Source organism: Littorina saxatilis, linkage group LG6 (assembly GCF_037325665.1).
Source record: "Littorina saxatilis isolate snail1 linkage group LG6, US_GU_Lsax_2.0, whole genome shotgun sequence".
Taxonomy (NCBI): Eukaryota; Metazoa; Mollusca; class Gastropoda; order Littorinimorpha; family Littorinidae; genus Littorina; species Littorina saxatilis.
In genome coordinates, this window is record NC_090250.1 from 43,728,204 (window position 1) to 43,741,817 (window position 13,614).

The following is a 13,614-nucleotide window of genomic DNA, read 5'->3' on the forward strand; positions in this document are numbered from 1 at the left end:
AAACGAAAGAAAGGAATAAACAAGTCGCGTAAGGCGAAAATACAATATTTAGTCAAGTAGCTGTCGAACTCACAGAATGAAACTGAACGCAATGACATTTTTCAGCAAGACCGTATACTCGTAGCATCGTCAGTCCACCGCTCATGGCAAAGGCAGTGAAATTGACAAGAAGAGCGGGGTAGTAGTTGCGCTAAGAAGGATAGCACGCTTTTCTGTACCTCTCTTTGTTTTAACTTTCTGAGCGTGTTTTTAATCCAAACATATCATATCTATATGTTTTTGGAATCAGGAACCAACAAGAAATAAGATGAAAGTGTTTTTAAATTGATTTGGACAATTTAATTTTGATAATAATTTTTAAATATTTAATTTTCAGAGCTTGTTTTTAATCCGAATATAACATATTTATATGTTTTTGGAATCAGAAAATGATGGAGAATAAGATAAACGTAAATTTGGATCGTTTTATAAATTTTTATTTTTTTTTACAATTTTCAGATTTTTAATGACCAAAGTCATTGATTAATTTTTAAGCCACCAAGCTGAAACGCAATACCGAAGTCCGGGCTTCGTCGAAGATTACTTGACCAAAGTTTCAACCAATTTGGTTGAAAAATGAGGGCGTGACAGTGCCGCCTCAACTTTCACGAAAAGCCGGATATGACGTCATCAAAGACATTTATCACAAAAAAGAAAACATCATCCGGGGATTTCATACCCAGGAACTCTCATGTCAAATTTCATAAAGATCGGTCCAGTAGTTTAGTCTGAATCGCTCTACACACACACACACAGACACACAGACACACAGACACACAGACACACGCACATACACCACGACCCTCGTTTCGATTCCCCCTCGATGTTAAAATATTTAGTCAAAACTTGACTAAATATAAACAAGTCGCGTAAGGCGAAAATACAATATTTAGTCAAGTAGCTGTCGAACTCACAGAATGAAACTGAACGCAATGCCTTTTTACTCGTAGCATCGTCAGGCCATCGCTCATGGCAAAGGCAGTGAAATTGACAAGAAGAGCGGGGTAGTAGTTGCGCTAAGAAGGATAGCACGCTTTTCTGTACCTCTCTTTGTTTTAACCTTTTGAGCGTGTTTTTAATGCAAACATATCATATCTATATGTTTTTGGAATCAGGAACCGACAAGGAATAAGATGAAAGTGTTTTTAAATTGATTTGGACAATTTAATTTTGATAATAATTTTTATATATTTAATTTTCAGAGCTTGTTTTTAATCCGAATATAACATATTTATATGTTTTTGGAATCAGCAAATGATGGAGAATAAGATAAACGTAAATTTGGATCGTTTTATAAATTTTTATTTTTTTTTACAATTTTCCGATTTTTAATGACCAAAGTCATTAATTAATTTTTAAGCCACCAAGCTGAAATGCAATACCGAACCCCGGGCTTTGTCGAAGATTACTTGACCAAAATTTGAACCAATTTGGTTGAAAAATGAGGGCGTGACAGTGCCGCCTCAACTTTCACGAAAAGCCGGATATGACGTCATCAAAGACATTTATCACAAAAATGAAAAAAACGTTCGGGGATTTCATACCCAGGAACTCTCATGTCAAATTTCATAAAGATCGGTCCAGTAGTTTAGTCTGAATCGCTCTACACACACACACAGACACACACACACACACACGCACATACACCACGACCCTCGTTTCGACTCCCCCTCGATGTTAAATAATTTAGTCAAAACTTGACTAAATATAAAAACGACTGATGGGGGGAAAACGTGGAATTGAATGGACTAAGTTCCCACCGAATCAAGAGTGGTAATGTTTGTAATACGAGTTGGAAGGAAAAGGAATAGACAGAAATGGTGATAGCGGTGAGAAGTATGAGCATGAGGTAACTTGTGCATTTTTGCGCGCGCGCGCGTGTGTGTGTGGGTGTGTGTGTGTGTGTGTGTGTGTGTGTGTGTGTGTGTTTGTGTGTGTGTGTGTGTGTGTGTGTTTTTTGTGTGTGTGTGCGTCTGTCTGTGTATGCTTGGCTCTGCATGTGTGTGTGTAACAGGCAAGATTTATTTATAGAAGCGTGTAATGCAGAGTAGAACGTGATGCTTTTTGACACGATGTTCAATAGCAATTGTCCTTTGTATTACTATCGTTACCAATTGTACGTAATTTATGGTATCAGGTCAGCAGCTTGCACCAGGGAATTCACATACTGTATCACTGTGCATGCGTAAACGAGCACGTGATGAGGAAGAGTGAAATTCTCTTTCATGTCTGTCAATTATACGTTGATGTGTGATCTTTGTGTTTGATGACCACGGCTGTCTTCCTGTCTGTAAGCGTGATTGCTTGCCCCCTCGTGTCAATGAGTTTGTGGCTGTATGTGTGAATGTGTATGTCGTCGTGTTGACAAAATCCACGTTTGCTTTTGTTGTTGTTGGTTTTGGTTTGTTGGTTGGTTTTGTAAACAAATTTTAAAAAATAAAAATAAAAACAATTCAGTTTACAGCAAAAGTCTAAGGGCTTGGAAACACACAGATACTTAACAAGCACGCCCCATGAGACGGCGCCACTTGCCCCACGTGGCAGGGTAAAACATCGTGTGGTGCATCAAACCCTGAGAGTACAACACCCACAATCGCAGAAGATGAAGAAATGACAAGTCCGCTCTAATACAGTATTGTGTAACAAACTTTTCATCTTTGATGATTTTTAAGTACGAACTCAATCCACAAATAGAACACACGAGTGGGTGGATGTGGAAGTGGATGTGAGGGTGCGGGTATGTATGTGTGTGGTTTAGGATATATGTGTTCAGATGAATTCTATATATGTATTTATATGTTTTGAGAGTGATGTAATATCTGCGTATACGAGACAAAAGAAAAATGTCTGTTTATCTTACATTCAGATAATACAGTTGTATTTAATTGAAACTGAATGGAATTGAGTAGAAACTCAGCTACCTACTCGACAAATCAATCCTAGTATTTACTGCCTTTTCCACCAGGAGCAGCAGATGCAAGGGACGGGTTTCCCTATTGACAGTCCAAAACAGTACCACAATCCTGAGTTATGCGATTAAATCTTCTATTAATGCTTTTATTTGTCTCCTTAAGCTACCGGAAAAAGCAAATAAATCCACCACAAGTTCCAAACGAGCCTCAGAAGACTTGGGCTTGTCGGCAAATTCCATGAAAACCAACTGAAAGGTAAATTTTATCACTTCAGTTCGCAGGCCAAGAAGATCATTCGAATGCAGTCTGAACAGTTGCGTCCATATCTGCTATTATCCCATATTCTGTACTTGCGTCGCTGGAATCATTTTCACAGGATCTTCTTCTTCTTCTTCTTCAGCGTTCTAGAATGTTCTGGTTACGTGTGAGCTCGTTTGCCCATTTGGGTTCCCCACACTATACTCTGAGAGCATAGTCAGCTTCACTCCGCTTTCGTTGAGTAGGCATGCTGGGTATCTTCGTGTTTTCATAACCCACCGAACTCCGACATGGATTACAGGATCTTTTCCGTGCGCACTTGATCTTGTGCTTGCGTGTACACACGAAGGGGGTTAAGTCACTAGCAGGTCTGCACATAAGTTGACCTGGGAGATCGGAAAAATCTCTTAACCCACCAGGCGGCAGCGACCGGGATTCCAACTCACGACCTCCCGATTAGGAGGCCGACGTCTTACCACCACGCCACTGCGCCCGTCTCACAAGATCGATTTGTTGTTGTCTCGTAACTTCCGCTCAAACTGGGGTTTCACAAATTCGGTTGTCAGTTTCAATGTGAAGATGGCACGGATTGTTCTACTTCGGTGTCAATTTGTATGGCTTGTCTATTTTGGCGTCAGGTTGACGGTTTGTTTCTGTGTCTCTTTTTCTTTCGGTTTACTTTATTACACCCCCGGTATAGCTCTTTCTCACTTCTAGTCAAGTACGAGTTATCTTTCCATGCTCTTCAACGAAGGAGAAACGCTGGGTTAGTTCCGGTATCTTCTACATCATGGCGTCTGCACTGAAAGAAAGCTCGCTCAGAGTGTGTGGTGGTGGAAAGCAGTACTGTGTCATTTGCCATAACTATCGTGGAAAAATTATTGAAGAAAGAGTTGTCAGGCTACATAAACTTCCAACAAACAAGCAACTGAAAAGAGCTTGGGAGCAGCGCCTACGTGTTACTCTTTCTTTTAGAAAATGACAAGATTTTGTGCAACTTGACAGAGTGACTTTCTCGTCTAGTTAATCAGATGGGTATTATTTGTTCATGTACATAAAAGTGTAAAAGAATGTTGTTGTACAACATACTTCCTTCAATCATTAGTGCATTTTGCTCTTGTCTGTGTGAAACAGTAACAGGCACATGAGCTGTAAGAAGGACTGCCGTGTCTCAGTATGACTGTAGTCTCTAGTGTCACTATAAATCTCAGTCATTGACTCTGTGTATGTCACTCATTGATGCTTACATTCCCAATGCATGGAAGACAGAAATTATAAAACTAGTATGCATGAAAACTGATACTGGTTTGTACTCCAAATGTTTGTGTCCAGTTAAAATATCAGGCATGAAAACTGAGAAAAAAAAAATACTGAAAACAAAATTCGAAGGCGCGTAGCGCCAAGTTTCGCAGGCGCAAAGCGCCAAGACTTCTAGGGAGGTCCGGGGGCATGCCCCCCCGGAATTTTTTTTTCAAGGGTGCAATTTGGTGCAATCTGGGGCTATCTGAGCCTTAAAATTGGATTCAAACATGGCCCCAAAACTATTTTACTATAACTATGACTGGGAAAAAAAAAATAAAAATAAAAAATAAAAAAAAATTTAAAGAAAAATTTTTTTTTTTTTAAAAAGGAACAATACGGAAAATAAAAAAAAATACGGTTTATTTTTTTCAAAAATACGGAAAATATGGAAAATACGGAGAATTTTCATGCCTGAATATGTCTGAGAAGTTGAACGCAAACCAACCAGGTGTGAGCGTGTGTTGTAAGGAGTGCACTATTTTGTAACGTGGGATTATGTACATGAAATTATAAATAGGGTTTGTGTGGTGTGTATCTATGCTTTTTATGTTTTTAAGGGAAAAATATTTATTACCTGTGTGTGATTACATTTTGTTTTTTATTCACAGTTGGCTGAAATATTTGCCGAGGAACGACAATGCAGTGTATTATATAATTATATATGTATTCAAAGAATAAAGACATGATGAATCTGAAGCTTGATGAATGACTTGTTTTACAGATAATCACACACACTTCAACAGACGCAGTTGATACAGTTTGGGTTTTATTTATCTAAAACATATACAAACAATAGCAGTTTAACAAAGTTGGTAAACAATGTAAAGTAAAACAACTGAAGTAACATTAAAGAGCCATGAACTGGTAATGTGAAACTGCTCTTAGGCTAATGTCAGATGGAGCTCGCAAAACACGAAACAAAAGCCGAACAAAAGCAAAACATGGTGCTTTTGTGTGTAGTTTTGCTTTTGTTCGGCTTTTGTTTCGTGTTTTGCGAGCTCCGTCTGACATTAGCCTTAGACAACACGCACATCCAGTTAACAACAATAAATGCATGACTACCAAGCATCAAAAGGACTCACTGATTCACGCACAAATTCCGAGTGTGCTCAATAATTATTGATAACATTTAACACATAGGCTACAAGTTCGTGACACTGACAGTCGAAGTGGTCTGTCAAATGCTAACTTGAATCATTTGTTTCCACAGCATTATCGATAGCATCCTTGCCATCTTTTCGCAGCTGAAACGTGCCTCTTGCTCTGCGCACTAATTCTTCTTTTTTTCCACTGACAAGTTGGCCATGTTTCCGAAGAAAATCTTTCAATTCTTTCACGTTCATGCGCTCGACTGCCGCCTCTATCTTAACCGGAACTTACCGAACCAAAGGGACGAAACTCGTGCACACCTCCGGCCTCGCTAGTGAGAAAGAGCTATAGGGGTGTGTATAGGATTCGGTCGATGTGTTTGTTTGTGTTCGCATATAGATCTCAAGAATGAACGGACCGATCGTCACCAAACTTGGTGAACAGGTTCTATACATTCCTGAGACGGTCCTTACAAAAATTGGGACCAGTCAAACACACGGTTAGGGAGTCATTGGTGGATTAAGATTCTACAAGGACTTATAGAGGGACATATTAATGGTCAAAGGGAAATAACCTTCTCAGTTGGTGGCAGTGAGAATGGTAAGGACGGGGGTGTTTTTCCTACCTCGGAGGAATTTCTTGTTTCTTAATTGTTTAGTTTGCTTGTAGTATCATTTTTTTTCTCTCTTTTCTTTGTTTGTTGGTTTGTTTTCCCTATTTTTCTAGAGCGTTATTTTTGTTGTTGCTGTTGCTGTTGTTGTTGTTGTTGTTGTTGTTGTTGCACTTGGGATGGCGTGACATGGTTTTACTTGGTTTGGTTTGGCTTGGATTTGGGTGTCTAATTCATCGGGTGGTTTTTTTTTCTCACTTTGTGGGATGACAATTGAATGGAGCAAGGAAATGGGATCTTAGATGAATTAGCACGCATTAGATCTTTAAAGTTAACAACAAACGACTAAGTCTCACGCACAACATGATTATTCACGCAGACACAATAGCCAAATATCATAAATTATGACGAAGCAAAATCAACAACGATGAACATCTTGACCTGAGCACTGAAAACGTTCGTATCTAACCGACAAAAGGAAGACACCGTTCAGGAACACAGATGAGAAACTTACGGTGCAGACGACAGAGAAGACTTCAGGAGTCATGGTGCGATCATCCAGCCCCAGTAGGACAACGGTGGCGTAGACCAAGATGCAGCCAATCACTGCCACGTTGTTGAGCTTGGGGCTCGACAGTTTGATGTATCTGAAACGAACACAATAAACCATGTATCTGTATCTGTGTAAATCAAGATACAGTCTATCACACCCCCCGCGGGTTAGGGGGAGTCCCATATTGGTTGGGACGAGAAAGAATTTACCCGATGCTAACCAGCATGTCGTAAGAGGCGACTAACAGGTTCTGTTTCTCCTTTTACCCTTGTTAAGTGTTTCTTGTATAGAATATAGTCAATGTTTGTAAAGATTTTAGTCAAGCAGTATGTAAGAAATGTTACGTCCTTTGTACTGGAAACTTGCATTCTCCCAGTAAGGTCATATATTGTACTACGTTGCAAGCCCCTGGAGCAATTTTTTTATTAGTGCTTTTGTGAACAAGAAACAATTAACAAGTGGCTCTATCCCATCTCCCCCTTTCCCCTATCCCATCTCCCCCCTTCCCCCGTCGCGATATAACCTTGAATGGTTGAAAACGACGTTAAACACCAAATAAAGAAAAAGAAAGACAGTCTATCACTGCCACGTTGTTCAGCTTGGGGCTCGACAGTTTGATGTATCTGAAACGAACACAATAAACCATGTATCTGTATCTGCGTACATCAAGATACAGTCGATCAGTGCTGGGTTGATCAGCTTGATTATGATGTGTTGGTTCAAGTACAAACTAACAATTGCAAAGAATGTAGTTTTTAAATCAAATCAAATCAATTTAACTTTATTATCTCACATGGAGAAATTGCAGTGGTGGTGCATGTAATAACAGCACCACCTGAGTCGCACAGTGTGAAGCGCCCCGTATACTGTCTGAACTATTACCTTGAAACCTTAATATTTAACTGGGCTTTTCCCGGGAAGTGTGCTGACATATCTGTGTTCTGGTGTATTTTGCCTTATTGCACAACAGGGAATCTGGGTTAGTTGCATGTACAATTTATACTATGAGAATGACGGTGTATCAGGATTTAAAAATAAAGGTTTATGTTAACACTTCACTATAAATGCTACTCTAATTTGCTTTTTACTGCTGACACCATAGTGGAGGACAATATTTCGAATGTGGTCATGAATACGAACTTACAGGCCCGGCAGTATATTTGGTGGTAATGCTGACAATATTACGGAAAACCCATTGGGAACTTTCTTTTAAAACCAATTTCCAACCTACGAATTAGAGTTTTAACCTCTATTGAAAGCAAAAAATATGAAAAATCACTTTTATACATGTAACATGTCGATTAACTAAATTAAAAAAAGAAAGTTACTTTTCATTGTTTTGTTTTGTCGTCATGTATAGTTTTCTTCTCTTTCTTTTTTGCTTTCATTATATTTTCAGAAGACATAGTCTCACACTAGGGTACACCAAGGCCTGCGTCTCCCCAAGCCAAAAAAATAAAAGTACAGAGAGGCAACTGTTTGATCACAAAATCGAACGGTGCAAGACTGCATAAAAAGTCCAATCGCTTTGCGCAATAGCCGCTCGGTCTAAATCTCCCAAGCTCACAAAAACAGTTACGGGTAAAGCTTTTAAAAGACAAATCCAATCCCGAGGACTGGATAGGCGCCAAGATAGTGTTTTCATGAGACAAATCGGCAATTTATTGACCGTATAAAGCAGCCGTATAAGACAGCTCGGCGTGGAGACAAAACCAGGGCAAACGTTTCCAAAGATGAAATGAAAACCCGGGGGTCAATTAGACTTGGATTGGGGGGAGAGAATGGGGGGGGGGCTGTTGGCGAAATAGGATCATCTAAAGTATTGTTCACATGGACGATTTTCTAATGTTTTTTTCTGTTGTTTTTCGCAAAAGGTCGTTGAATAGCTCGCATAAAAAAACTCGCTTGAAAGTTGTCAATGTCCGCCACATTTTCAACAGACTCTCGGGCGACTCGAAAACCAAGATCCGCACTGCTCGACTTTCCATCGATTTTGCAACAACTTTTCCTGATGTCTTCATAGGGGAGATTACATTTCTTCGAGTTGTCGCGCACTCTTCCATTAGCTTGCTTTTGCTGTGCCTCCGGACTCATGCAAAAAGAGTCGATTTAGAATCGACGAGCCAGTTAAACCGTTTCCATGCATGATGACTACTTCACAGTGGTTTTTGTACCCACAAAAATGATTAAAAAATCTTCAAAAACGTCGACTGTAAATCGGTCACTTGTGAACAGCATTGAAAGTAACAGCCCTTCCCGTGAAAATGGTTCTGTGATCTGCTCACTATTTCAGATCTGCCCCGGATGTTTTGGTATTTTGACATGGGAAAGTGAACATCCATCTACTGGCGTAAAGAACAACCACCAATGGCCTGGCTGCTTTCTGCGTAGGAATTTTTGGGGGGACATTGATTTCGTAAAGGTCTTCGTTTAACCCAAAGTCGACTTCGCGAAGATTTCGCAAAGTCTTGGTATCGAAAAATTCAGTGCGAAAGCTTTGTCCAGCGAGCTTAGTGAAGTAGACCACGTGAAATCGACTTCGCCCAATTAATAACAGGCTTTACGGTCACCAAAACGAACTTGCAAAATTATTTTAGAAAAAAAGTCCCACTCTGCACGGAATACAACCAGGCTCTTGATTCTGAAAGGATGCCCTCAATCCGTGAGCAAGCATGGACAGATCAGTTGCCGGTAAACACGATGGCTTGCTCTAGAAGTCATGTTCCTTTAAGGCAGATAACTCACTTTAGTTTGCGGTGGTAGAGGTTGTACTGTAGGAAGACAAGGGCGAGAACTATGCCCGCTCCACAGCACGCGGTGCTGATGTACAAAATGGCCGCCTCTATCGTCTTCTGGCGCGGGACCACGATCTTCTTATCCCTTGGAATTCTTCCTCCTGCAAACGAATTCAAGAAAAAAATGTTCATTCGAAAAATACAAAAAGCTACATTAAAGAATGCTCATTCTACAACAGGCAAAATTGGGTAAAGAACATAACGTAAAGAAGAGACATCACAAAATCAGGTACAGCAACGAAATTGTTCCAGTTAATGCTGATAAATAACCGCTTTTACTGACTCTATTTCTCAGGTAGTAAAATGTAGTATTGTTTGCCATACAAAAACAAACTACGTCAACAGACTTCAACCCCAGGCAACGTTATTCCAGGCTATCTAAGATCATGCTAAGGTGCTTTGAGTATATAAGAGCATGGTCCAACCAACACATTACACTTGTGTATCTCATCTTAAGTCGGGTTAAAACCCGGGAACATGACCCTACTGGCTTTGCCGTGAGGGCGTAAAACTTGCATTTCTCAACACATATGTGACCCTCCACCACGAAATGAGTCGCATGTCACCTTTGCATGATTTTCATATTTTTACATTTTTCTAAAGAGTTTGTTATGCTCTATCCAGTGGTGAAACCCGTTTTAGAAAAGAGCGAACACTGTTTGAGTTATAAGCCTGTGCCTAAGGTGACCCTCACACTGTTACCAGACACTCCCCGGACTTATATTAAGCCTAGCGCAGAACCGCGCGAGATGACATGCGACTCATTTCGTGGTGGAGGGTCACATATTTGGAGCTCTGCCAAACCTAGACGATAAGGCTTTTCTCTGGACATAACCATACACTATGTCGTACTGACCTTTCCAGAGGATAGGGCGACAGCCGTCACAATCAAAGTCCAGTTCCGGGCTGTCGGGGTAGTGAATGGCCACTCGGCAGAAATTACCACCTGGAAGATGAGTGGACAAAACGTGTTGGTTGTGTATGGGGTTGCAGTGCATTTATATTGTGAAAAAGTACGGATTGGTAGAATAGATCTCTCAGTCCATGCTACGATCTTTACTACGCACGTTAATTATTCCTTAGTCTTACCGACACATTAGATGTTTTTCTCAAATATTCAAAGGTCAAAATACTCATCCTACAATTTACCTGAGAAACAAGCCTGCGAGAAAATTACTCGATAAGTCAATTTTAAGATGGGAATTCAACCAAATCAGATTCTTTGCGGATTCCTTTCCGCTTCCATGGATACGTTACAGATTTATGCGGCTAATTCTAGAATTCTGACTTAAATGGATCGATACATTTTATATGTATGTTTGACCAAATATGACATTTGAAACGGACCGACAGCGTCATTTTTCTATGACACCACGCTAGCTGATTGACCTTGAGTATTTTATAACAAACCAGAAAGTGATATTTTGTTTGTTTGTATGTTTTTTTTCTTCAGAAATTGTACACCCATGTGTATTATTTGTTTAGAAAAGACAGACTGAGAAGGAAACATTTCTCAAGAATCTTACCTCGAAAAAGTGTGTGTGCATGTTTGTATTTAAATATGTCTTACCACATGCATTGATCATTTTTAATTGCATATTCAAGTGTATCTTAAACGAAACAAAAAGTTAAAAAGACATTAAAAAAAATAGCGTACCTTGCAGTTGATAGATAACAGACACTCCCTCACGATCAGACCCTTTGAATGACACGGGTCCCTGGAGAAAAAAATGCATTTTTAATCAGAAGCAATCTTATCTGTAAAAGAAGGAATATTTTCATTGGGCATAATCATTCAACATTCTGTGATTGATTGAAAATCCCAGACAGCTAGTTAATTAAAAGACAGTGCTGCTTCTGTTTGTGTGAGTGAGTGAGTGAGTGAGTGAGTGAGTGCGTGTGTGTGTGTGTGTTGTGTGTGTGTATGTTTGTGTGTATGTGTGTGTGTGTGTGAGTGTGTACGTGCGCGCGCGCGCGCGTGTGTGTGTGTGTGTGTGTGTGTGTGTGTGTGTGTTTTATATCCTCGATTTCCACTGAGAAAACAAAATACTCACCGAGACTCCATCGAAGTGAGAATTTTGAATGATGTCTATGTAGGTGTCTCGTACGGGAGCCAGGTTTGTGTAGTTCAAGGCATGTAGAGGCGGCACGGTACGGTTCTCCTTACGCCACCGTGAAATAGCTTCCCCCAAGGTAAGTGCTATCGTCCACACTGTGTCGTATGTTGTAGCGGCATAGAAACTCATTGGCAAGCTGCCATTACTGGCGTGGTATGCCTCTTTGAATTCTGTCGTCGTCTAGGATGGAAGGAAGTTATATAATATTAATAATAATACGAGAATTTAAAACGCGCACATATCTCACCACAAGGCGACTCAAGGCGCACGAATAAAATAAATAAAAGACATTCAGATATATATTGCTTATATCACTTTGCAAAATATGTTTGTGTCGTCTTTTGCATTTTGAAGCAAACAACGTCACATGAGCAAACCAAAGTAGCCTAAAAACCTTTCTCCAAAAGAAATTATGTCTTAACTCACAAGTGGCACAAAATAAAAGAACTATATCATCTTTGCCAGTATGCTTTGTGCATTTGCAAAAAATAAAATACATAAAACAAGGATGAAACCACGGAAGCCCTTCGGACATAAGCTCAGAAAAGAACCAAAAGAAAAACAGACCGCCTTAGCCTCCTGGTTAGAAAACAACAAACGAAAAATATTCCATTCAATTCCGCTGTAGCAAATACCGCGAAAATCTAATGTTTCGAACCGTCTGCTATTGCAAAATTACTAATCCATCAGGATTATTAGACTGAAAGATCAATGGATACATAGATAAGGACGACAGAATCAAGAAGAAATTATTTAGACCACACTAGGCAAGGCAAGGCAAGGCAAGATTTATTTCAGAAACCCCTAGCCCTAGGGTTACATGAATTTGAAGAAAATTATACATTAAAAACAACAACGACAAATGTTATAATGGGACACAACACTTCGTGATTAATAATCAATCATCAAACTGGATTCATATAACTCATTGTCTCCCAGGTACGGATATATCCGTACCCACTCATATGGCTCTATCTGACTTAGTACGGATATATCCGTACACACAGTCACTTCAGTCGCTTTCTGTAATGTCGATCTAACGCCTGCATTCCAGCGTGTTGATACACAGTTTTCTACACAGTTACTACAATTCTGAGTGACCTGCTGCAGCACAGCTGGTCTCAGCTAAACAAAACTTGGTCAACATAGGTGGGGTAGAAAGTGTTAATTAACTGACCAGATTAGCGACAGATTTGAGTCCACCGAGCAGCGTGTTAAGGGAGACCACAGCGAAGCAACCTTCCACTGCCCGGGCAAGCTGCTGGGCACTGCAGTTGGTGCCCCGGGCATCCTTCCACCACGAGTCGGGTTTGAACCCGCCCATCAGCAGCCACACGTACCGCCGCCCGTACAGCCCCTGGTGGTACGCCTGCCGTACACACAGACGAACGCACAGACACATAATATTATTCACACCTATATAAACCACCTATATAAACCATACACACCAAGAAGCAAGCGGTTACGTTTGGTTAGGTATGGTATTATTTGAAACAGAAAAACTAATGATGTAGGTGTGATGTTGAGATGGGTGGGTGGGTGTTTGTTTGTTTGTTGTTGTTTTTGTTGTTTTTTGTTGTTTTGTTTGTTTTTTGGAGGGGGTGGTATTTCCTATTTCGTCCAAGTCTGGAGATTGCTTTTATGTTTTCCAGACGTAAGAGCCCATACAGGTTTATGCTATGAAAAAAATACAGTTCTTATTTAGAACCAGACATTTTAAATTCACTTTCAATAATAAATATATGAGGATTAAATCTATCTCCTAACCTCTTAAAGTGTCCAGAACTTGCATGAGGCGCATTCTCTTTGACATTCTTGATGGGACTGTCCTTTGCATATAGGATAATAAACCAAATCCCACTTTTTAATAATTCGAGCAGAAATCGCTCTTGCGAGGAACAGGACTGAGCTCCTCGTCTATGTTAACTTTTCATGACAG

General features: G+C 40.0%; 1 protein-coding gene across 1 annotated transcript in view; it reads right to left on the reverse strand.

The window, feature by feature from the left end:
- The window catches only part of LOC138968026 (gamma-aminobutyric acid type B receptor subunit 1-like), a 174,930-nt gene that overhangs the window by 65,753 nt on the left and 95,563 nt on the right, over positions 1–13,614 (reverse strand). Inside the window, exons 6-11 of the mRNA XM_070340586.1 lie at positions 12,853–13,044; positions 11,613–11,855; positions 11,216–11,276; positions 10,415–10,504; positions 9,509–9,659; positions 6,725–6,857 (exon numbers count right to left, since the gene is read on the reverse strand). Of these exons, the coding sequence (XP_070196687.1) occupies positions 6,725–6,857; positions 9,509–9,659; positions 10,415–10,504; positions 11,216–11,276; positions 11,613–11,855; positions 12,853–13,044 (870 nt within the window). The remainder of the gene's footprint in view (positions 1–6,724; positions 6,858–9,508; positions 9,660–10,414; positions 10,505–11,215; positions 11,277–11,612; positions 11,856–12,852; positions 13,045–13,614) is intronic.